The sequence below is a fragment of the Heloderma suspectum genome, chromosome 7 (genome assembly GCF_057233095.1).
Source record: "Heloderma suspectum isolate Gila_16-S chromosome 7, 16-S_ref, whole genome shotgun sequence".
Classification (NCBI taxonomy): Eukaryota; Metazoa; Chordata; class Lepidosauria; order Squamata; family Helodermatidae; genus Heloderma; species Heloderma suspectum.
Window position 1 is genome coordinate 47,427,936 of NC_139464.1, and position 26,089 is coordinate 47,454,024.

General features: G+C 42.9%; 1 protein-coding gene across 3 annotated transcripts in view; it reads right to left on the reverse strand.

Moving 5' to 3' along the window:
- NFAM1 (NFAT activating protein with ITAM motif 1) overlaps positions 1-6,803 on the reverse strand; it is a 108,831-nt gene extending 102,028 nt beyond the window's left edge. The window contains exons 1-2 of one of the 3 annotated variants that reach the window (XM_084810029.1): positions 6,647-6,759; positions 2,623-2,958 (exon numbers count right to left, since the gene is read on the reverse strand). In XM_084810029.1, the coding sequence (XP_084666155.1) occupies positions 2,623-2,958; positions 6,647-6,698 (388 nt within the window). In that variant the 5' untranslated portion in view covers positions 6,699-6,759. Of the gene's footprint in view, positions 1-2,622; positions 2,962-6,646 lie in introns of all 3 variants that reach the window. The other 2 variants (XM_084810028.1, XM_084810027.1) reach the window with 2 other exon arrangements.
- Between the last annotated feature and the right edge of the window lie 19,286 nt (positions 6,804-26,089).

Sequence of the window (26,089 nt, forward strand, 5' to 3'; positions counted from 1 at the left end):
AAATCCCATTGAAATCAACAGGACAGGTTAGTCAAGACTAACTTATGTCCTATTTATTCCAACCGGACTTTATTGTGACTAACGTTCTTTGGATTTATACCTTTCAATTTACTGGATTCTGTTGGGCATGAATCTGATACTGTTTATATATCATTCCTGACAATTGCTCCTATACCTTTTCCTGCTGTTGGCAACAGCTGGAGCCTCAGTCTTTATAAATTTACCTATGATACTCTTGATGTGTATGTGTTCAATATTGTAAGGGAATATGGCTGGCAGAACTGGCTAACAGTTACCACCAACAGGAGGTGCAGAGATCGGATGGCAAATCCCAGGGCATCAGGTCAGTGTAGGTCATAGCACAAGTTAAGCGACAAAAACAAGCCCCCACCCCACCCCTTTGCACACATGCCAAGGAGCAAGGGAGGCACTCCCTCAATTCAGATGACGTGTCTGCTCTATAAAGCAGCCCATCCTAATCCCACAAAGAACCCAACAGCAAAACACCTGCTAAGAATGCAGGTTTTTTGCTTAATGTAGAGACACCCTCAGTCCCACTACCAATGGTGGCATGTTTGGTAGGGGTGTGAGAGAGAGGTTTCTCGCTGACCGCTCCCAGGTTCTGGGACCCCTCTCTGTTGTCCTTCCACCAGCAGTCAAAGGGTTTCTTCACATGGAGCTTTTACCCTGCTATTGAGATTGCTCACTCATGGAAGTTTGCAGACCCTTTAGATGACATTGTGAACCTCCAGGGTGGGTCCTGCACTGAATGACCTTTATTCTGTTCTTAAATAGATCAGAGATAATGAGTTATCAAATTACCGTGCTGTGTTCGGCTTGAGTTCCCTCCATGAAAGAGGAAAAGCTGCAAGAAGAGGGGCTAGGCCAATGAATCATATGGAAAACTTAGATAAGGGGGAGGAGGGGGGAAAGAAGTGCATGTAAAGGGAGTCTGTTGTGAGCCTGCATTTAAAACACAAGCAGAAAGCCACCTTTTAAATGCGGGATTTTAGGCTGGTATAGAAATACTCAAAGACATTTTTATTCAGGTGGGACTTTGGCATGTAAGCCAGTCTGTTGCTGAAGGGGGTTTTAATTGGTTGGGTGATATTTATTTTATTGTTGTTTTCTTAATTGTATTTTTAATTTGTTTTTACACTGTGCTTTAATTAAGATTTTGTTTTTAATATGTATTTTGTTATTGTTAACCACTTCGAGTACCATTTTTGGCAGAAAGGTGGGATATAAATGAAATAAATAAAATATGTTAGCCAAGCTCTGGCAGCATCAAACCATACCAGGCCTTTCCTTGATTTTGGAAGCTTATCTCATTAAGATTGGCAGAAATGGCTCTTCAGCTAATGAGGGGGAGTTCTGACAACTAGCCAATTGTAAAACATTTAATAAGGAAATAAGGTTTTTAAAACTCATGCAGATGAAGGGGAACCACTTTCTGTTTGCCTAAATTTCAGACAGAGAATCCATACCTGGCTCCTTCTATGGGAGAGGATTCCCATAGAGGAAATTGAGAGCTTTGAGCTGTAGAAGAGAGGGAGTTGGTCAGGTTGACTGAACTTTAGACGTGAGGCTAATATAAGACATTTTTTTCACAAGGTCTGTTGTACTCCACAAATTAACTGAGTGGAACTGAATTAGCTTTTCATTAACACCTTTTGTATTAATGACGTACGCTTAAAAATTGCACACTTTCTCCCGATTGTGTGGTGCTTCCATAAAGCCTGTAGACCAAACATTTCAGGTATTCGCTATGAGTATCACTCCCTCTTTTAAACCATCTTCAACTCTGAAAAAAATTGTCTTTCCTGACTCTCTGAGACAGACATGCACACAATATATAGTTTATTGTGTTATTTAAAAAACCTGAAAACCTGTTTGACCAGAGGTGACGCTGGGACAGAAGAAATGTGTACATACACCAAAGCCTCTCTCAAACCATTTTCAATCCTCTTAAAGCCTATTGTCTGCCTTCAGCTTCAGTTTCTTTTTTTTATACAAAATCCAGGCAGTAGCAAATAACATCCACTACAATTTGTTTTAGCAGTTTTCAGATGGGTAGAAGTGTTTGCTTGTATCCATAAAAAAACATCAAACCATCTAATAGCACATTAAAGGCAAACCAATGTACTACGGCAAAAGCATTCATGGACTACAGCCCACTGATCAACTGTCTTTTGAACTCTGGCTTAAATTATTTGCTTTGATTGTATAGTGGGGTAATTTAGCTGCTGCTTAATTTGTCTTATACTAATTGTGATTTTTATTTTTATTTTACCTTTGTATGTTATCAGAAGAACTTTTGTCATTGGACAACTGATCAATTGAATTAATTAATAAATGAACATACAAATGAAATGGATTATGTGAAAGCTTATGTCTGTGAAAGCTTATGCCAATATAAATGTGTTGATCTTTTAAGGTGCCACAAAGCTCTTTTTTTGTAACTTACCTGTAATTAGACATTGTAATTTGCTTTTTTCTACTTTGTGTTCATATAAAGGAAATGAAAGCTGAAAATCCCTTTATACAAGAAAACCCAACCTATCTGTTGTTGTTCAACTCCTACCTACCCCTGCTGCCAACAACCTTGACTTGAGAGCTTACCTCTGAAAAGGATAAATGTCCCATATCCCTTTTTTGTTGTTGTTTTCCACTGAGCTTTGCAGTAGTAGGTACCAGTAACAGAATTGTGGTTAGCAGGTTTTATGGGAAGTGGGTAAAGCTTTGTCGTTGTTTGGTTCACACGTTCATTCGGAATATTCTCATAAATGTCCTTGCTATTCATAGTGATTTCTTTGCCTTCCAAGTCAATCCGATAATAACTAATCTTGAATTGTGTATATTTTTTTGTATAATCGAAGGTAGCATTGCAGCTTGCATTAATTAGCTCATTGGCAAAAGCAATCTGGATTAAAGATCCTTCTTTTACGCCACAAGACCCTGCTGGATGAAAAAAATATTTTTTACAAAGTGACCCAAGATTGGAAAAAAATGTCCAATTAGATGGGTGTTTTCACCTGCATTTTGTCGAAATCTGACTATATCCTGAATACAAGGGGAGGGCAAATTTTCATCATGTTAATTCATTAAATAAGAGCAAGATGACAATAGACTGAATAGGCCACACCACAAAATACCTTAATGAACTTAAGCACTGGTACATAATCCAGTTGCCTTTCTTACTATTGGCCAGTTCACATTGCATCCTAGCTTTACAATCAGCAGGGCATGAAGAAAATCTCATGTTCACATACAAACTCCCCAGTTGGTAGAACTGCCTCCCCCAACATTGTGCCCTTCAGATTTGTTGGCTGCAACTCCCATCATCCCCAGCCAGCATGGCCATTGGCACGGCATGGGAGCAAATTTTGAACTCACCATCCCAAAGTCCATGTAGAATATTGAATGTTGACTAAGTCCTATGCACATATATTCATTTACAAGTAAACCTTGCAGCCATGATCCATTTCTATACACATAAGCTTGGGTTTGCATGTAACTTTCTACACGAGGCTTCCTCAAAATGATGCTCTCCAGATGTGTTGGCCTGCATCTCCCATCATTCCCAGTCAGCATGGCCATTGGAATGGTTAATTCAAGATTTGCTGCCATGCCTTGCCATATGTTGAAGCTATATATGCTGGGGCAAAGTGTGAGTCAACCCCTCTCTGTTCTCTTAATTCTAATACACAAATGCAGTTCTGGATATACTCGTCATGGACCGATCTGGAACATGCCCAGTTAAGTGCAGGAGTATGGAGATATGCTGATGCTGATAATGCTTTGTCCAATAACAGACAGAGATTATGCTGAATTGAGTGGGCTGTTGTCTCCACTGAAATTGCAAGTTTCAAATGATACATGCAGTCTGTTAGAAAAATGCTGAGGGAATCTATTTTCTGTGTAGCCACTGACTTCCTCTCCCCTCACCCCTTTACTACTGTTGGTCTGAAATTCTAGTATGTGGAAAGCGATAGGCGGAAATGGCCCAATTACTCAGCTTGCTGAAATACAGTATTATAGTCTGACAACAGAGACAATGGGGGTGGGGATTTTTTTTCAAAACTGGATGTTTTGTGTAGCACACCATCTATTTTTATCTCTCACACTGCAGGAATTACTAAGTAGGGCGGTGCTCTTTGTGTCTATTTACTGGTGCTCTGTGAGGCTGTGTGCTAATGAGACTCCTGTGGACATCTTCCATAATTTTTTTTATAGTATCTCACAATGTATACACATCAAAAAGCTATGCAAGGATTGCTTATTCATTTCTAGTGATGAACACATAAGGTGAACCTAACAGGAATCCAAGAGCCTGCTCACTAGATCATCCCAATTCATGGAGGATAAGGCTATCAATGGCTACTAGTCCTGATGGCGATATGCTACCTCCAGTATCAGAGGCAGTATGCCTATGTACACCAGTTGCTGGGGAACATGGGTGGGAGGGTGCTGTTGCGCTCATGCCCTACTTGTGGGTTCCTGGTCGACAGGTGGTTTGCCACTGTGTGAACAGAATGCTGGACTAACTGGACCCTTGGTCTGATCCAGCATGGCTCTTCTTATGTTCTTATCCCAACCATCCCACTTAGAAGCAATCAAAAAATTATCCCCTGAGTTCCTCTCTCACTCACTCACTCACTCACTCACTCATCCTGGAAGGGAGGGAGGATGTGTGTTGCAATGGCCAGCTCTGTCCATTAAAATGTGTCACACAAGCAGAGAGCAAGTGTTCTGCACCAATGGACCTGCGGTGTTATTGCCCAGTAACTCTCACAAGCAAAGGGAACCACCATGATCCTGAAAAAGACAAAAACAAAACCCACCTGAACCAAAAATAGGAGTGCTGTCACTGTGACACTGAGCAAAATGTTTATTCATTCGATGATGATGATTGATGATTATACAAAGTACAATATTTAAATACGTTACTTGTGTTGTTAAGAGCCAAGGTAGCCTTGTGGTTAGAAGTGTAAATTGGATATGTACCCTTACAGAGCACTACTATGCATGTTTATTTGGAAAAAAAGTCCCAGTGCTTTCTATGACGTTTACTCCCTAGTGTGTTTGATTAGGATTTAAGGCTTACAGCGCAATCCAATGCATGTCTGCTTAGGAGTAAGTCCCATGTAATTTAGTGGAACTTACTTTCAAGTAAGTATGTATAGTTACATACTTATGTAACTTAGGCAAGTAACTGCCTCTCATCCCTACCCCCCACTACCTGTAATATGGAGATATTAATTCCAGCCTGCATTACAGGGTTATTGTCTGGTTTACTGACATAATCAGTCTTCCTCAATGTGGTACCCTCCAGATGTTTTCAGTTCTAACTCCCATCAGCCCTAGCCAGCATGGCCAATGGGCAAGGATGAAGGGTTTTGTAGGGCACCATGTTAGGGAAGGCTGATATATGTGAAGCATTTTGAGCACATAAGCACTATATATAAATGCTGGATATTATTTATTGCTAGCTATAGGCCTTTCAGGTTTGATGGGAGATGGAGGGAAGGAAATTTTCTGTATTCCCCAACCCTACACACCATTATCTCACACACTTACTCAATACACCCATTAATGCGCCCTTGCTCTACTTAAGCCAAGAGTTTAAACTTTGAATCAAATAGTATGGAGTCTTTTTCCATCCATTTCCCACCCTTACATCCACTGAAGACAGTGAAGGAGGTTCATTTTGTCAGTTTTCAGAAGTTTTTAAAAGGCAGTGGCCTGGTTTGCACATAACGCTGACACATGGTATGGGTTGTTGAATTCTGGATTGTGATGTGTGAATTCAGGCATGCTAGCAAATCATGGTTTGTTCACCATGAGCAACCCAAAAAAGAATCAATTTTTTGTTGCTAGGTTGTGAACTCTGGGTTGTTTAAACCATGGGTTATTGTTATGTGCAAGCCCAGAATTGTGCGTTGTTCATGGGATGTTTTGCCAAGCTACAGAGGTGATGGGCAAGAGCGGTAAAAAATTCCAGCCACTTGTACATGCCAGTACTACAGCACTGTGAATGCATTTGGAATACAGGGAAGGAGTGGGTGAAGGAGGAGGGAAACAAACAACCCAGGGCTTGAGAAAATAAACCATGGTTTGTTTGATCATCTGCCAGACAAACCCTAGGTAGGGCAACAAACCATGGATTTGCATTATCTGTGAACGAGGCCAGTGTGTCTGAAGACACTGGCCTTCAAATTGGTGGGATTATTATTTTGTTGTTTATTATTTTGTTCAGTTAGAACTCTCAGGGTGGCTTACAGTTCTGAAAGCAGAAGAGGAAAGAATCAAAAGAGGAACAAACACAACAAGAAATTACAATATAAATTTAGACCCATGACTGGGCATACTGTAGCAGCTCTAGTCTAGCCTACGGTGGCCAGTACCACCATCATCCTCTTTTTCTCATTTAGGGGTTTAAAAGATGGCCACAGACAAGGGTGAGGGCAGGTGGAGGACAGCAGAGAGAATAATGAGAGAGAGGTGAACATATACAGTGAACATGAAGGGTCTGAAAAAGCTGAAAGGTATTTGTCTTACGAGACTAGTTAACATTCATTTGCAAACTGAATGAGATTGAACTGAAAAAATGCAGGAAACACAAAGGAGGGGAGGGAGTGTTTACCTTCACATTGAAGAGTCCACAGGAGCAAGATCATATATAGACGCTCTGCCATGGCAGCATCCGAAAAGCGATTAGCAGCTAAGAGCTCACAAGTTCTGAGCTAATCGGTGCTTCTTCCTAAGAAGTGGCCTCTTCCCTTTTGGGGTAGGAGGGACAGCTTTAGGAGGAACAACAATATAATTAGTTTGTTCCTTTTTCAGTCCTTTCTGCTTTGCCCAGCCTTTTCTGCTATTCAGCCTCTGGGCATCAGATTAAGAGTGCAGTTCTACACATGTCTTCTCAGAAGTAAGCCCCATTGAATTCAATGGTACTTACTCCCAGGTAACTGTGCATAGGCAACTGTGCTGCCTAAAAATGCTTCCCAGAGGCATAGCTGTGTTAGCCTACTGCAGCAACAACAACAAAGTTTTGTGGCACCTTAAAGTGCAATCCTATGCATGTTTAGACAGAAAAAAGGCCTACAACTCCCAGCATGCTGCCTGGGGCATACTGGGAATTGTAGGCTTTTTTCTGTCTAAACACGTATAGGATTGCGCCCTAAGACTAATGCATGTTTTAAGCTTTCGTGGACTAGAGCCCACTTCATGAGGTGCATAAAGTGTTATCCTACGTTATAGGTACATTACACATGGTTGTGGGGATGGAACTGTAAACAGTGAAGTCAGAGGGAAATGAAATGCAGACAGTAAAATGACAATCGCAGTGGCCATTCACAAAACAGCTGTTGCAGATAACACAAATTTAAAATGCTATGACATCATCAGTAATACAGGATGAGTCCTGGCCCTAACACGTTGGTGTATGAGACAGAAAATTCAAATGGCACAACCCATGAATTAATAATCCATAGCAAGTTCTGCCACACAAGCCCCATTGAAAAAAAAATGAGTAGCACAAGCGCATGAAACGAGATGCCTTTAGAACGCTATGGGGCTGTTTGCATGTAACGACAACCTATTGGTTTAAAAACCAGTGGGTTGTCATGCATGAGTGGGAGAGAGCAGGCCTACTGCCTGCAGCACGCCCGCCTCTTCCACTTTTACTCCACAACCCATGATCTGCTCCTTTGCAGGTTGTGGAGCTAACAGCTAAACAACCAGCTGTGAACCCAATGACAAACTATGGGTAAACCACTGGGTTGTTTAGCCCCTAAAGAACTGAGTGGTCCAGGTTTGGATGTCATACTCCACAACCTGCAAAGGAGCCTATCGAGGTTTTTAGAGGAAAAAGCAGAAGAGATGGGCATGCTGCAAGCAACATGGCTGCTCTCTCCCACTCACGCATGACAACGCATCGGTTTTCAAACCAATGGGTTGTCGTTACATATGAAGAGGTCGATACATCAGCAGCTCCACAAGTCCCCCAGTCTCCATAGTTTTAGCATTTAGAACTCCCAAAGCATTCAATAGTGTTAAGAGTTGCTAACTGGTGGCTGGAGCTTCAGCTATAAGGTCCTCAGGCCCACATTATTTGATTTATAATATAGTTGTGTATGAAAATTCACCATACGTTTATTTATTAAATGTATATCCCGCCTTTCCACTACAAATAGTGCTTAAATGGCTAACCACACTAAAATCTAAGATGAAATACAAAATTATAATTAAAACTTAAAAGTAAACCAGGTAAAAACAATTAAAAAAACAGTAAAATTGGCGTTTCAGTGGACAGAGCACTGCAGGATGACTTGAGACTATTTACTAGACAGTCACACTTGCAGAGAGCCATTCTAAATATGGCAGATCTCCTTCATGGAAAAGCACTTCTATATATGAAATAATATGCAGACTCACAGGTCGATCACATTTGCTGCACATACATATATGGGGAAGTACTGTCTGTGTACACACAGCAAGACAGACATGGGTATGAGCACTGCACACTGAATATCTATATGCAGTTTGCATAGTATTTCCTACATGGCTGTGTTTTCTAGATAGAAAACATGCTATCTATAAACCGGACCTTAGTGGCTTTCAGTAATTCAAGATCTTTCAATGGTTCCCTGTCTGCACAATGAGAACAAAGAGATCCACCATACAGGGTTGTGGTGAGAGAGATCTAAAATATCCATAGGACCCTGTGAAGTATGCTTTGCACCCACAAGGTAGTGCTATACAGCAAACTTGTACTTCTCTCTTAGTGTGTATATTAGTCTTTGAGGTATATAGAGTGTAATTATAATAAGCCTGTATGTCCCAACCTTGAAAATTCCGCACTGTTTATCTAAAAATGCAATAGTTAATTGGTTATTTCCCCTCTCCTACCCTTTCCCCATAAATTCCCTAGAGTGAGGCAACAATTAGTTTTACCATATCTGCAACAGTAATGAAGCATGCAACAGGCAGGATCAGGCCACATATGTGCCAAGTTGCTGCATGCCATCTGCTCAGTTTTAATAGTCCCTCCTTCCATTCTGTGCCTGAACAGAGTCCCAATATCTGTCCCCTTTTCTTTCGTAGGAATTGGAGGTCTGACCATGGAAATTTTCCAGTCATTCATACATAATGACCAATTCCGACAATATTTTGTATACATAAATAAAAGGGGTGTGCGCATGTGTGTTTAAGAGCCTTCCTCAACTGCACATAGCAGGTGCAGGAGTGGGCAGTTCAGATCAGGACCATGGTGGGGACAAAGGGGTTAACCCCTCCCACCATGGTCCCAATTCAGCTTCCCCTCCCCTAAGTTGGCTATTTATGTATTTTTAAATCTTGCACACTGGGGCTAACCACTGTTAACAGGCTGCATGGTGGACAGGCACTGCAGACCCCAGGGACAGCTGGCAACCAAGGAGGTGGTCACTTTAAGAACACCTTGAGCATCACTACACCAGCCTAAAATCCTGCATTTAAAATGGGGCTTTCTGCTTCCATTTTAAATGCAGGATCACGATGGACTCCCTTTATACGTGCTTCCTTTCCCCTCTAATCCGAGTCTTCCATGTTTCATTATACAGCCTCTAGATGGCACGGTGGTCTAGCTTCTCTTATTGCAGCTTTTCCTTTTTCATGGAGGGAACTCAAGTGGAACTCAAGCACCATAATTTGATCGCTCATTATCTCTGATCTTTTAAAAAATTGAATAGAGGTCATTTAGTGTGGGAGGCGCCCTGGAGGTTGACGACATCATCTAAAGAAGAGGCCCCTTGTCTAAATTCTGCAAGGCAAAGGTGGGGAAAGTGTCAGCAAAGTGATCTTGCCCAATACTACCCTGCAAGGCCAGTAGTAATACTAATCTAATCTTTGACGAGCTTCTGCCAGGCTTTAAAAACCTGGCTGTTCAGGTGGGCATTTGGGGTGGGTTAGGGTTTTTAGAGCAGTGTTGTTTTGTTATGTTTTTGTTGTTGTTCAGTTGATTATGTACATTTGTTATTAATATTGTATGCCACCTAGAGTGGCCCGGTAGCCGGCCAGATGGGTGTCTAATCAATCAATCAATCAATCAATCAATCAATCACTGCAAACATTCAGTAGACTTACGGCTGGCAAATGGTAATGTAATTTTGCATACATATGCCAGCCCCAAAGTGATCCCCAAAGCGTGATCGATTCACTGCCCACATGTAAGACCAGGAATTTCTTAATATTGATGCTCATCCCCAATCACCCCCTTGGTAGGATGGCTCTGGTAATGAGTTGTCCCAACCCCATTATTTTTAGCCTGCAACAGCTATTGTCACCACCTGGGAATCTTCCTGTAACTCCTTTGTGGCTTTGTTATGTCAGGTATGACACCCTTTTGTTGTTTTGAAACTTTTGTCCAAACAGTGTAAGACAAGGGTAAGTAGCATGGTGTCCATGGGCACCAATGCACCCCAAATACCTTTATTGGCACCCACAAAGGTGCCCTAGCCCTCCCACTTAAAAAAACAACACATTTTCTTACTGGCAGCTGGGATTGCTCAGAAACAGGTTTCTGTTGGTGCTGAAAGTTGTGGGTTCTACTGCGTGGAATCAGACCCCCCCTCTGCCTTGCATTCAGTCTTTTGGGTAGGATACTTGTCCTTTGTCATGCCTCCCATGGCAGCCATTTTGTGGTGATGCCCAGGACAGTTTCCCAAATTCCAAATATGCCCACAGGCCCCAAAAGGCTGCCTACCCCTGGTATATGAGGTCTTAGCTTGGAGCCTTTAGTGTGGCATTTTGGCTTACCATTTCGTTCCATTCATAGCTGCTGGACCAGTAACATACTGGAACCATTTCACTGTAACCACCTTGGTCTCCTGGCCTCCCCTTCAGCTGGCCAAGAGGGAACCACCAAAAGGGCCTGGAACACCATTGTTCTGTCACTCCTCCACATTTTCCCTAGATTCATCACAGCCTGGCCCCTTAGGTTCTTGCCTCCCCACAGGCAGAAATCCACTACAAACCCTTTTTAAATGGACCTGTTTTTCCTTCACCTGCTGAGACTCAGACGTTTCAATACACCCCAAACTTCAGTTTCAGGAGCAGGTTTCTTAAACCCAAGGAGAAGTATCTTTCATAACTGTAGTCTATCTTCAGAAGGGCCTTCATCTACAAAGTTGGCCTCCTACTCTGCATCCCCTTTTCTGTGTCTGTGCGTGTGTACAAATTCAGTCTAATTTTGGACAATATCAAGTTGGAGCATATAGTGCAAGCATTCCCCTGGTCATCTAGTGGGAAGAACCATGGCAGAGCCTCCTACTTGTTTGGTCTTCACCCCAACATGATCAAGCCAGAAACTCCAAAGAAACTGGCTTGACACACAATAACGGACACATTTATCCTCATCTGCAGGAGCAAACAAGCTTGGAGAGTGCACAGGGCACAAGAAATTAGAGTATTTTAGCCCTACGTAACCCCCTCCCAACATTCCCTTCTATTACTGTGACCATCCCTTCTATTACTGTGACCGTTGCACCACCATTCATTACAAACTTGCTCAAAATCTTTCTCTCCTCCCCACTCTTACGAGCTCACCTGAACCTTTCTTTTCTCTCTCCTTAGTGTTAGGGCTTCCATTTGTTTATCCCCAACCCTTCACTGCCTCCACACCAAGATGCCCAGCTGAGATTCACCTGGACTATCTGTGCACATCCACAGCCTCAGTAGACCCCAGTTCAGGCTCCGACAGAACTAAACTTAATTTCCCCACAACCTGATTCACTCCAAATCCATTGAATGCTTTCCATGTTTTTGTTCTGACTATTCGTAACAAATGCTCTACCAAGGTAATTTCCCCAATTAATACTTGTGTATCTTAAGTTATTGGAAGTGTTTATTAAACTCCCATTATTGAGGAAGCCAGTGTGTGTGTATGACTCATTGTGTCCCCTCTTGTCAGATGCCCTAATGCCAAGGTTAAAAGGTCCCTTAACGAATGTGTATCTTTGGAATGTGCATAAGTTTGTACATATGTCTAGAGGAGCACATTTGGTAACACCACATGACAACACAACACATCTAGTTAGGCCCTTGGTCACAGTCCAGATGTAGCAGGGTGAAAGGGAGTGATACATGCAAGAGAGTAAAGGCCTCCTTTACTCCTCCCTCCTGGGAAGTCAGGTTCACCAAGCTACCATGTTAGGTTCGTACGATAGTAGCGGATGCTTGTTTCAGGAGGAACTTCAGCAACACCTTCTCCTCTGCAAGAACCTTGCAGTAAGAATTTGCCCAGTTTCATTCATATGGAAAAGGGAATTATCCTAAAGTAGAAGTGGGGCCCTACAAGAAGATCTTGCAATGTATCCCTAGCCCATAAGGCGGCTTCTGTTCAGGGCTCCAACTAGCCTGGAACAGAACCCTTTTAATTTAGGCCTTGGAGGGAGCAATCCTATGCCTTCTAGTCAATGGCTAGACAGTCATAGGATAGGTCGGTTCCCTGAGAACCTCATAGGCAGCACGGAACAGCCCCATGCTAGGGACAGGTGCGTGGAGCGGCAAAAGTGGGGCATTCCTGGGGGCATGTCAGGGCGGGGAAGTTGGAAATGCTGGTACGACACATCCTACATGTCGTCCGGCTGCTGCTTCCCATGCTCAGAGGTCCCACAGCTAGACAGCCGAAATAGGCTGTCTGGCCGTAAATGCAGGGTGGCTGAAGTGTGGAGAGAACAATCCCCTCCGTGCTTCTCCTGCCCTGTATTGGATAGGCAGTTGCCTCCGAGTTCGGAGGTAGCCACCTACCCTGGTAGGATTGCACCCTAAGCGAGGGGAGTTTCAGAATGGGGGTGGGGAGGAGGACACCTATGTCACCCCGAGGCCTTTCCCTGCTATTGTATATAATTGCCTTTCCTATAAGATGAGTTACGGTAGAATGTTCTTATCTGTATGACCTCAATATTCCACAGGCCCTGGAAACTTGCAGGGATGTTTTGATTTTTTGGGGGTGTGGGTGGGATTTTTTTCTCTTTTAATTTACACACTTATGTTCTTTTGAGCATGTGGGTAGACACCTATACATTATTTTTGGGTGGTTCCATTTCATTCCCAGACTGACAGCAAATGTGGGTAGTCAAATGCCTATTAAAATGAATTATTATATGATTTAGAAAATGGCAAGAGATATAAATAATTCACAGTAATGTCAACATCTGTTTGGGTTTTGTATGTAAGCCCCAGCTATGCAGTCTTTAGAGCCTAATGACTTTTAAGGATGTATGTCAAAATGCACTTCTTTCCTGACTGCCACCAATTATCTGGTTAACAGAGTTCTTCCTAAGAATACAAGAATTATCTATCTGCAATGCAGGGGGTGGGGAAATTTTATGTGATGCTGGATGAGTTCTTTAGGTCTATTGTAGCCCTTAAGCTGCATGATTTTCAGAATCCCAGCATTTTGAAACTTGAACTGTAAATTCTTTTGAAAGTTTTAAAAAAAACACACAAAAGACATAACTGACAAGGTGACTTTTAGTACAGGTGCATGGAAGAGTTACCTTATGTTACAGGAAGGTTTCCTCTCAGATTTAATTAATTTAAAAAACTACTATAGTTTACTAGATGAACTTTTTAGAAAACATGCACATTTTAAAAAAGTGTCACAGTACAATCCTACACATGTTTACCCAGGTAAGTTTGTACAGGATTATAACCAGAGACAGTGATTTTGAAGGAATGTATGGATATACATCTAATGTCCTGGGCAGTCTGCAAATGCTAGACACTTCACCCTAAGCTGGTGCAGGCAAATCCCCTGTATTTTGAAGGTGCCATAGTGCTCACTTATAGGACCCATGCAAAATGCCATTGGTTGCTTCAAAGATTTAAAAACAAATCAGTGCTCATATGGCACAATAGAAAAATCAGGGGTTAACTGACACTTTGGAGAATGATAAGCAAAGAGCCCATTACACTAATATAATTAAGCACTTGTTAGAATTTGCTTTTATTCATGCTTTTATTTGGAAAATGGCGATTTGGGTTTATTTGACTAAACAGGGAAATGCGTTTAAATGCTCTTTCAGGCAACCTTTTTAATCAATATAGATTAAGACAATTTCTAAAATACAACTTAATAGGTCTAGCATGAGAGAAAACCTCTACCTACCCTTTCACTCTGAATTTGCACCTCTTAAAACTTTTTATTCCCAATCGGAATGCCCCTAGGAATAGAGAATACGTTCTTTTAACCCACATCTTGAAGCCCCTAAATCCGGAGTAACTCCGGTAAATTGATAGAGCGAGTACACCGTCTGCTGCTCACTTTTTTCCCCATACTGTAGTACAGGTTCTCTTTCATATCATTAAACTCATCAATTTTTCCGAAATATAAGGCAGCATCTAGTGCTGCTGCTGTGCCTCCACTCATTCCGTTGCGCCCATGGGAACAACTGCTAGCGCAACAGGAACTAGTGCTTCCTAAAACAATCGCAGAAATGAGCAGGAACAATCATTTCCAGAATGGGTCAGGTGAGTGGAGCCCCCTCCCATGAGCAACTCTGGCCTGCCCCCACTGCCTCACCTCGGATAGTTCCTTTAGAGTTCTGACAGGTTCTTCCTGAAACCCAGAGCAGATTCACCACCCCACTGACATTGGAGCCACCAGCCTCCACTGCTTGCCCCATTTTGGAAACTAGCATTGTTGCTCATTTTCACTTGCTGCAGGGATCGCTAGCTTCCTCTTGTGCTGGTAGCAGGTCCTGCTAGCATGCAGCAGCATTAGATACTGCCCACAGGGTTGGATCCAACTGTCACGTGAGTAGAAGTCCACTTGCACAAGGGAACTTTCCCAGCCTCTCCTCCCTGCCTCCTGCGTGCCTCAAATCTGCTCTGGAGAATCCTCCAACCCCTCAGAGAAGATTTGGGGGGTGCATGTTAGTGGTTTCCGTTCTGCTAGCAGATGACCAGCACTGGCTCCAACCCATAGTAAGAGCTAGCTTTTTCTCTCTGTATAAACCAACACACTAGTTTTAGGCCAAATAGTAATAGTTGCTGGAGTGTGCTAAAATTAAAATCTTCCATTCCCTATCCTCCTTTATCTTGACACAATACAGACATTTATTCTATTCAGATCATAAATGTTTTATTTATTTATTTCATTTCTATACCACTCAATAGCCGAAGCCAAATGTAACAGTACCCAATGGGAAAAGATTATTTAAAGCAGGGGTGGGCCCACATGCAGCCCCTGCTGCCCCCCACCACTTGAAAAAAAGTTTTTAAAACATTTTTTGGTGGGGAAAAATGGCATCCCGGGCAGTATGGAGTGCCAAAAAGGTCACATCTAGCTTGTTTGCAAGCTAGATTTGATCCTTCTCGGGCTCTGTAGCAGCTACAGAGTCCTAAAAGGCTCAGATTTAGCTTGCAAACAAGCTAGATTTGACCTTTTTGGTGCTCCACAGCTCTCCAGATGGCATTTTGTTCATTTTAAAAATAACCTTTTTGCAGTCGGGGGTGTGTGTTTGGGGGCTGAAAATGACCCTTGGACCTCCTGAAGTTGCCCACCCTTGATCTAGAGAGATACAAGAAGGAGGTTAGAGATACTACTGAACACCATCTTAAGACTCTGACTAAATTCAGTTTTTGTGGCTAAAACATCAAGCTATTCCCCTCTCACCCCCAGCTGCTTTGCTTAACATCAAGCCTGATGCAGAGCTGTAGAGAACTCCAAAGCTTGCTCACTATTTAATGACAATTTGTGGTTGGTCCTAATAAAGGTATTGCCTGGCTATGCATACCAGTACCATACTTGTATTGTATGAAGGCAATATTCAGACTTGCAGATACTGCATACCATTCTAAGCTCCAGCAAATAAGATGCAGAAATGTGGAACTTTATTACTTGTACATCTGTCTATCAAGTAGAAGTGAAAGAGATTATGCATTTCTCAAATGTTGTGATTAAATATCTCTGTGGTTGATAAGTCAGCTGTGGGTCTAAGTCTCACACCCATCCTACATGCGTAGACAGAGACCATTGCAGCATCAGTCTCTGAAACAGAGGTTAAACATTTCATCATGAGAGACTCATCAGGAAGTTTTGGCGTTGGCACCTGGAATACTGAGCTGGGCTACTCTTCTTGTTCAGTGGACCATTGGCTCAATTCACAGCTGGAACAAGCTGCCAAGGTAGAGAGATTACCTGTAATTAGAAGGCAGGAAATGCTCACCTCTACCCTATAAAAGGCATTTTGTACAGGCAGACAATTAAAACAGTTCCTAAGAAAACAGTGATCCATTCCCTTAGCGTATTGGCATCATTGACATTTGCATACTTTTATCTGCCACGTACACTTTGCTGTTTCTCTGTTGCCAAGAAGGAGGTAGATTCCAAGAACTGCTCTGCCCAAATCCACTGGAAGCGGGCAAGGCTCGCCGACAGAGCTCCTGCAGCCTGGGTACAACCCTGTGCTCCCTGAAGAGGGGGTCAGAAAATACTAGAGGAATGTTTCCCATTTCATCACAATACAGGGGCTTGGTCCTGGTTCCTGCCACCACCAGCTCAAGCAGCCTCACCACGCAGTCTGAAAACCAGTCCTTCAACCAAAAGTAACCCTTCCGGAAAGAGATCCGGAGACTAACAGGTCCAGATGGCATGCGAACGCTGAGGCTGAAGAGGCAATTCCCCTGAGAGCTGTCTCGCAGCAGATAGGTCCCCACTGGCTGTTGAAGTAATCTCGCATGTGCTTCATCCGCAGACAAGGCCCCCCAGTAAAATCCACTGGCCTGAAGGAGGCTGAGTGATCGTTCCACTACTTCCCACTCATGATCATGAAATACACGGTAGTGAGACCGCAATCTGGCAGGTGCTGGGGTAGGAGGAGACTGCTGATGTGGCTTCTGTGAAGACGAAAAGTTGCTGTGTTTGTTCATCTGTCTTCCCTATGATCATCTTTCAGAGAAGAACCCATGGGTCAAAGGAAGATGCTTACTTTCAAGCCATCACTATCTTTCCCTTGAGCCCTGTAGAGAACAATATAAATGACAGGGTAAATTTTGGACAGTTACTTGAGCAAAAGGAATGGATGAAGTGAAAGTAAGAAAAGGCATACAGAAGCTAACTGTAACAAATTAGAAAGCTGAGGAGCACTATTATGCCATTTTGTTCCTTATCCCAGCACTTACACATGCTTTAGAGTCTAAAGGTTTGGACAACTTTGGGGGGTCCAGGGCCATATTCCCCGCTAACCGCCCCCCCCCACGAGCCATATTCCTGCCACTGTTGCAGCAAAAAAGAATATGTCAGTTTGCCACTGAATTAAAGCAACGAATTGCTACAGAGGCTTAAAAGGGACAAACTTAAGCTTTTTTCCATATTCTTCCTGCTGCTGCAACACCAAATTTCAGGAGCACAATGGGGGTGGGCACCACGCCAGAGGCTAGGGGGCCTACACGTGGGCCACAAGTTGACTACCCCTGCTTTAGACTAGGAAGAAACTTAAATTTTATTTTGTGTGAAACTAAGTTTTATTTTGTGGAAACTAGTAAAATGTGATGATAGCAAGCAGTGAAAAGATGATAATAATAACAATAGTAGTAGTAGGTTTTGAGCACTTCTAGAGTGTTCAAAGTGTACCTTATGAATCCTTCCAACAAGCCTGGAAATCAGTATTATTATTCCAGTATTGCAGACAGGAGCTCCAGCGGGTTTTTAAAATGTCACCTGTGGAGTCCATGGCAAAAGTGATATCTGAACCAGGGATGTGACAGCTCAGACTCTTTTAGTCATTTTAGTACACTAACTTAAACTGATTCTACTAGCGGCTCTCATGATTACTAAACCAGACATAATCCTGGAAGGATAATTCACAATTCTAAGAATTTTGGATCAGCCACACCAAGACAGTATAACAAGCTGTAAGACTGAATTGGAGATACTTCTAGTTATACGTAGGAGAGGTCAAGACAATTCAGCATACAGACATTTCTGCTTTAAAGTGAAATGCCACAAAAGGAACGAAGTTAAGGATAAGCAACTTGTAGACAGAACAGACTTTTTTCTTATTACCATTTCCACCACATGCTACATGGGGGGGCATAAGGTAGAGTCACATAAATACTTGAACTATACAAACATACGAAGATGATACCTACAAACCTAGACCGTGATATCCTAAAACTGTGCTGAAAATAGTTCCCAACAGCACACATGTATCTTCCTTTTCTTGAATCATGCTTCCTTATAGATGATAAACTAACAGTGCAACGCTATACATGCTGACTAAGAAGTTCCACTGAGCTAAATGCGGCTTATTCCCAGGGTATAGGGTTGCACCCCTAATTCTCTTGTGGTTGCCTCTACGGAAATAAGCAACAGCTTTCTGTGTTGGATCTTAAAGAGCATGTTAGCAATACAACGGTTACTAGATTATCATTTATAAGCACTGCCCAAGAACTGCCACCATGGTTACGCTGCAAAATTCACAAATAAACCTCATGTATAACAAAACACTGGGTTATAGGATAATGGTTCTGTAGGGTAAACTATAAAAGCAGTGAAGACAAGAAAACTAAGATGATACACTTATCACAGGTAATATATAAAAGTAGCTCTCAGATTTCAGTTTCTTGTCAGTAACCTTTCAAGTGAACATTACCGGCATCTCCTTTTCTCAAAGCTTTTTCTCAGTTTTTAGCATGGTATTTGCTCTCATGCAGCATTTGGTTTTTCTGTTCTGTTTCCCTCCCTCCCATTAAGCCAGAGGGTGTGCCCATTCTTTCCCAATGGCTTCCCACTCCAGCAAACAGTTTTCTGTTCCAGTAAATGACTGTTTGGGGTCCATTGTTCCTCAAGGGTGCTAGCTACCCACCCACTCTGAGTAACTTAGCCTTGAGCAGTGCTTCATGCAGACAGTTGGCCAAACTGGATCTCAAAACACGATGTTAACAAGGTTACTTATCATAAACCATAATAGCTACTAGTGCGTCAGAAGCTTCTACAAGACGCCACATGCCAAGAATGACACAAACCTGGATCACAATGGTGACAAAGGCATGGTGGGTCAGATTGGTTCTATATGCCTAAAAGAAGCCTCATCACATAACCCTAACATGAATGCATGGCTGGAATTTAGCTTCTTCTAGTGTCTGAAAATGTCAGAACAGAGTTAATAGGCGGCCGGGGGGGGGGGGGGGGCTGGGGGGCTTTGTAAATCCTGTTAGAAAATTCCAAGCAATAAGCTTTGTTCTGCTAATATAAATTACTGAGTCTCTTGCATGCTTTCTGCTTTGATCATTTCTTCTGATCTCATCTCCCTCTTACCACTTCTTTGTTTACACCCCAAGTAAAGAATTCCTCTCTAAATCTTTCAGTGTTACTCAGGCGGACTGTATTTAACAGTATTGTGATTACCTTCAGTTGTTATTGCTGATAGCACTGTGCTTGGAGTGCAGTGCGCAGATACACACACACACATATATATTTCATGTACATATAAAACACACACAGGCACACACAAAATGCCACAACTTGAACCACAGGCTTTCTCTGTGTGCCAGAAAAAAGAGAGCTGTTATGAACACACTCCTCCAGAAATTAAATTCACCACAAAAACCTTGCCCTCCACTATGTTCCATTACTCACCCACTCTTTTATACAACAACAGAGACAATTCTTATGAGCAGGGACAACAACTGTAACAGCCTACAGAAGGTGCTTTGCTTTCTTCCTCCATCTCACACTTCGTATACCTTCATACCTTTCCTTCAGGCATACCAGAGAAAATTAGGGAAGACGGAGATCATATACTGCTAAAGACATACTGTATTAAGTTGCCTAAGTTAAAGGCAAGCCTCTGTTAATTCTGTGCCTGCATTAGCCAGAGTGCCTCCATTTGGCATCTCCAGGTAGGGCTAGGAAAGAATCCTGCCTGAAACCTTGGAGAGCCACTGTCAGTCAGTGTCGACAGTACAGGGCTAGCTGGACCAACGATCTCACACTGTGTAAGGCAGCTTCCTATGTTCCCCATTTCCAATGGGCTAGGCCAGCCTTCCCAACCTGGCCACCCTCCAGATGTGTTGGACCGCAACTCCCATAATTCCCAGCCAACATGGCCATTGGCAATGGTGGCTGGGAATTATGGCAATTGCAGTACAACACATCTGGAGAATGGCAGGCCGAGGAAGGCTGGGCTGTACAAAGCTGCTGCTTCTGGACATTCCTAGCCACTGGGAAATCATCCCAGATAGACAGAGGTGTATGCATGCGTGCGCGCTCGAGTGCTCGAGACAGAGAGAGAGAGAACAAATTGGCTTGCCAGGACAAGCCTGTTGTTGTTGTTGTTGTTCAGTCGTTCAGTCGTGTCCGACTCTTTGTGACCCCAGGGACCATAGCACGCCAGGCCTTCCGGTCCTCCGCTCTCTCCCGAAGTGTGCTCAAGTCCATATTCATTGCACTGGTGATGCTATCTAGCCATCTCATCCTCTGCCGTTCCCTTCTCCTTTTACCTTCAGTCTTTCCCAGCATCAGGGTCTTTTCCAGAGAGTTTTCTCTTTGCATTAGGTGGCCAAAATATTTGAGCTTCAGCTTCAGTATCTGTCCTTCCAAAGAGCAGTCAGGGTTGATTTCCTTTAGGATTGACTGATTTGACCTCCTTTGCAGTCCAGGGGCCTTGTAAGAGTCTTCTCCAGTACCACAGTTTGAAAGCATCCATTCTTCTGCGCTCAGCCTTCCTTATAGTCCAGCTCTCACAGCCATACGTTGCTACTGGGAAAACCATAGCTTTGATTATGCGGACCTTTGTCGGCAAGGTGATGTCCCTGCTTCTTACTATGCTGTCTAGGTTTGCCATAGCTTTCCTCCCAAGGAGCAAGCGTCTTTTAATTTCATGGCTACAGTCACCGTCTGCGGTGATCTTGGAGCCCAAGAAAATAAAATCTGTCACTGCTTCCATTTCTTCCCCTTCTATATGCCAGGAAGTGATGAAGCCAGATGCCATGATCTTCGTTTTTTTAATGTTGAGTTTCAAACCAGCTTTTGCACTCTCCTCTTTCACCCTCAACAAGAGGCTCTTTAGATCCTCTTCGCTTTCTGCCATTAGGGTCTGAGTATCTGAGGTTGTTGATAATTCTCCTGGCAATCTTAAATCCGACCTGTGATTCATCCAACCCACCGTTTCTCATGATGTACTCTGCATATAAATTAAATAAGGAGGGCGACAATATACAGCCTTGTCGTACTCCTTTCCCAATTTTGAACCAATTGATTGTTCCATGTCTGGTTCTTACTGTTGCTTCTTGACCCTCATACAGGTTTCTCAGGAGACAGGTAAGGTGGTCTGGTACTCCCATCTCTTTAGGAATTTGCCACAGTTTGTTGTGATCCACACAATCAAAGGCTTTAGCATAGTCAATGAAGCACAAATAGACGTTTTTCTGGAATTCTCTTGCTTTCTCCATGATCCAGCGAATGTTGGCGATTTGATCTCTAGTTCTTCTGCCTCTTCGAAACCCAGTTTGTACTTCTGGTAGTTCTCAGTTTGCATACTGCTGAAGCCTAGCTTGTAGGATTTTGGGCATAACCTTGCTATCATGTGAAATGAGCGCAATTGTACAGTAGTTTGAACACTCTTTGGCGTTGCCCTTCCTTGGAATTGGAATGTAAACTGACCTTTTCCAGTCTTGTGGCCATTGTTGAGTGTTCCAAATGTGTTGGCATATTGAGTGCAGCAATTTTAACAGCATCATCTTTTAGGATCTTAAATAGCTCAGCTGGAATACTGTCCTCTCCGCTAGCTTTGTTGTTACTAATGCTTCCTAAGGCCCACTTGACTTCACTCTCTAGGATGTCCGGCTCAAGTTCAGTGAGCGCACTATCATGGCTATCAGGGACATTCAGATCTTTCCTGTATAGTTCTTCTGTGTATTCTTGCCACCTCTTCTTACTCTCATCTGCTTCTGTTAGGTCCCTGCCTTCTTTGTCCTTTATCATGCCCGTCTTTCCAAAAAACATTCCCTTGAGATCTCCGATTTTCTTGAAGAGATCTCTAGTCCTTCCCATTCTATTGTTTTCTTCGATTTCTTTGCATGGTTCATTTAAGAAGGCCTTCTTGTCTCTCCTTGCTATTCTCTGGAAATCTGCATTCAGCTGGATATTTCTTCCCCTTTCTCCCTTGCTTTTCGCTTCCCTTCTTTCCTCAGCTACTTGTAAAGCCTCATCAGACAGCCACTTGGCTTTCTTGCATTTCTTTTTCTTTGGGATGGATTGAGTTGCTGCCTCCTGAACAATGTTACAGACCTCCGTCCATAGTTCCTCAGGCGCTCTGTCTATCAGGTCTAATCCCTTAAATCTATTCCTCACCTCCACTGTAAATTCATAAGGGATATTCATACCTGAATGGTTTAGTGGTTTTCCCTACGTTCCTCAATTTCAGCCGAAATTTTGCAAGAAGCAGCTCATGATCTGAGCCACAGTCAGCTCCAGGTCTTGTTTTTACTGACTGTATAGAGCTTCTCCATCTTTGGCTGCAAAGGACATAATCAATCTGATTTCGATATTGACCATATTGGTGATGTCCATGTGTAGAGTCGTCTCTTGTGCTGTTGGAAAAGGGTGTTTGCTATGATCAGCGTGTTCTCTTGGCAAAACTCTATTAGCTTTTGTCCTGCTTCATTTTGTACACCAAGGCCATGCCTGCCTGTTATCCCGGTGATTTCTTGACTTCCTACTTTAGCATTCGAATCCCCTATGATGAAGAGGACATCTTTTTTTGGTGTTAGTTCTAGAAGGTGTTGCAGGTCTTCATAGAACCGATCAACCTCAGCTTCTTCGGCATCAGTGGTTGGGGCATAGACCTGAATTACTGTGATGTTGAATGGTTTGCCTTGGATTCATACTGAGATCATTCTATCGTTTTTAAGATTGTACCCCAGTACTGCTTTTCCCACCCTTTTGTTGACTATGAGTGCTACTCCATTTCTTCTAAGGGATTCTTGCCCACAGTAATAGATATGATGGTCACCTGAATTAAATTCGCCCATGCCTGTCCATTTTAGTTCGCTGATTCCCAAGATGTCGATGTTCAATCTTGCCATCTCATGTCTGACCACCTCCAGCTTACCTTGATTCATTGATCTGACATTCCAGGTTCCTAAACAACAGCATCGGATTTTCTTTTCACCACCAGACACATCCACAGCTGAGTGTCCTTTCGGCTTTGGCCCAGCTGCTTCACTCTTTCTGGTGCTAGTTGGAAATTCCCTCTGCTCTTCCCCAGTAGTATACTGGACACCTTCCGACCTGAGGGGCTCATCTTCCGGCGTCATCTCTTTTAGCCTTGTGCTACATTCCATGGGGTTTTCTTGGCAAGAATACTGGAGTGGGTTGCCATTTCCTTCTCCAGTGGACCACATTTTGTCAGAACTCTCCACCATGACCTGTCCGTCTTGGGTGGCCCTGCACGGCATAGCTTATGGCTTCACTGAGTTACGCAAGCCCCTTTGCCACAACAAGGCAGTGATCCATGAAGGGGGGGACAAGCCTGACCCTGCCCTAATCCAGCCTTCCCCAAGATGGTACCCTCAAGATGTTTTGGACTACAACTCCACCACCTCTAACCACTGGCTGAGGCTGCTGGAAGCTGTGGTGCCCTCTAGATGCTTTGGACTATGTTGGGGAAGGGTGCAATTGTTCTGTCATCCCTGGGTCACGTTTTGCCCTCAAACAAGTTTGCAATCAGGATTTCCTGCAAGAATACAGCTACAGCTATTTAGCTGCACCCAATGTTCCAAATAAAGAATGGAGGCCCAACTGCTATTTTGATTTAGAATGTAACCACTGATCATGCTTTCACTTAAGATTTCTCATGACTGTTAAGACTACATGCAGATTCTACTGGATTTCAAGCAAGGAAAGTCTATAAGTGCAAGGTCTATATTTTAGAAGTGTGATTCCCCTCTTAATATTTGAGGATTACAAGTACAAGTCTGTATCAGAAGTAGGCAACCTAGTGACCTCCAGATGACTGCAACTCCCATAAGCACCAGCCAGCATGGCCAATGCTCAGGTTTATGGGAGTTGTAGTACAAAACATCTGGAGGGCACCAGGTTGACCTATTCCTGATCTGTATCTTTTCTGAAAGCAACAAGCCCCTTCTTTGCAGTGGCATAAATGACTTTCAACTAATTGTATCTCAACCAATTTCTAAACAGTATTTATTATTGTATTTATGATTCCTCCAATGTAGTACATGACTCAGAAAAGTGTGAACTATTGATGTCCTGCACTTCCAATAAATTGAAGGCTAGATTCAGATTACTGCATAATTGCTGTAGACTCAAAGATAAGTCGTAGTACCATATCCCAGTGCCATACACACTGTCATTTGTAAAATATTCAGTGCCTTTTTCTGAACTGATTACAAAGGGGGGGGGGAATGTTGCAGCCTGATTAGCTTGACATTTGCAAGTTCCAACCCAGCCCACTCTTAGCCCTTGCCCCTTCAGACAGGATGGCAAGCACAAGACTTTCTTGAATCTGGTCAATGTGCCCTGTTCATTTTCTGCAGGCTCCTATGAGGGCCAGGTGTTGCGTGCAATATGCTAAGCCCATTCAGCAATATTTCCCAAATGACAACAGTCAAAGAATGATACTTAGGCCATAGCTCAGTGCTAGAGGTTTGATCCCTGGCATGGCCACTGCCAATCAGTGTCGACAATACTGGGCTAGATGGACCGATCTGACTCAGTATAAGGCACCTTACTCAGTTCCTATATTTCAAATGGTTGACTCCAATGCTCTGGCATGACTAACAATGTTTATGGGTAGTCCAAAAGAGCTCATAGTTGCCCAGCCCTTCCCACCCCCCTGCCAGGCATCTGACAGAACCTGGAAGTTTCCACCATCCTTTGGAATCTTAAAACGCATGTTAGATAATTCCACCAGGTTTTCAAGAGCCATAGCATTAAAAAAAAAAAATCTAGCACAGTATATCTCATATTTACTGTAACAATTTTTATAAGAACTTATTCCCAGTTCCTCAAACCTATTCAGAAATGGTATACATCTGACTGCCAGATGCTGAAAACAAACAGCTCATGGTCATCTGAAGCATCCAACAAATATCTGGGTAGCCACTGTGGACTAGAAGGACCTGATCCAGAAATGCAATTATCAATTGCTTTGCAGTACCAAAACAGGTAGTGTTTTTTCCTAGAAAAGATTATTTAAACCACATTAAGAAAGGTAAGTCTACCAGCCTTCTAATACAGGAAATGATACTGAGCATGCAAATCTGAGAGGGAAACCTAACATCTCATCTGCTATCAAGTAGTCATAAAGAGAAGTTTCATCTACTCAGATCAACCACTCCCATACTATAAACCTCAGAACAAAGGAGCGGAGATGCTTCTTACACCATTTGCCCTGGCTTAGAATAAGTCCTAACATATGGAGATGGACTAAGAAGGAAATAAAGCCAGCCTACTGGCAATAGTGTTCTAAAATTAAATGGCAACCTCAGGAGAGAAATCCTACCAATGAAGAAAACTTCAGAACATAAAGTACAGCTTTTCACACTATCCAGCCCAGTGGCCCAATCCATATCCTTAGAGGAAGTTTTGGGAATACTCTTGTGAAGCATCAAGAGAAAACATGACTTCACTAGAGTTTTACGTAGCCTGATTGCTCATAGCTTTGCAAAGCTACTGGAATTTTCAGGTCACATATATGGGTTAGGATGGAGTCAGCTTTCTCTGTGTTCATATGCCCTTGTGTATTTGTAAATAAACAGATATAAGTAGGACCTGAAACAAAATATTGCAGTGTTGAGTGCTCCCGTTCAGGATTCTATCCAGCTAGCTATGCCCTTTTCCACAATACTCCATCACACACACACACACACACACACACACATATACACACCTTTCCCATTCCCCCCCCCAACCCCCCCATTGATACTTAGTGTTCTGAAACCACTGAGCATGCTCATTGCTCGTAGGGCTGTTTTGGTTCCTTAGGGGCTTTTTTCCTAAAACAAACAAACAAACAAACAAACAAGAAGTTTTTAAAGCAACACTGAAGGAATCGAATCTTGGTTATTTAAA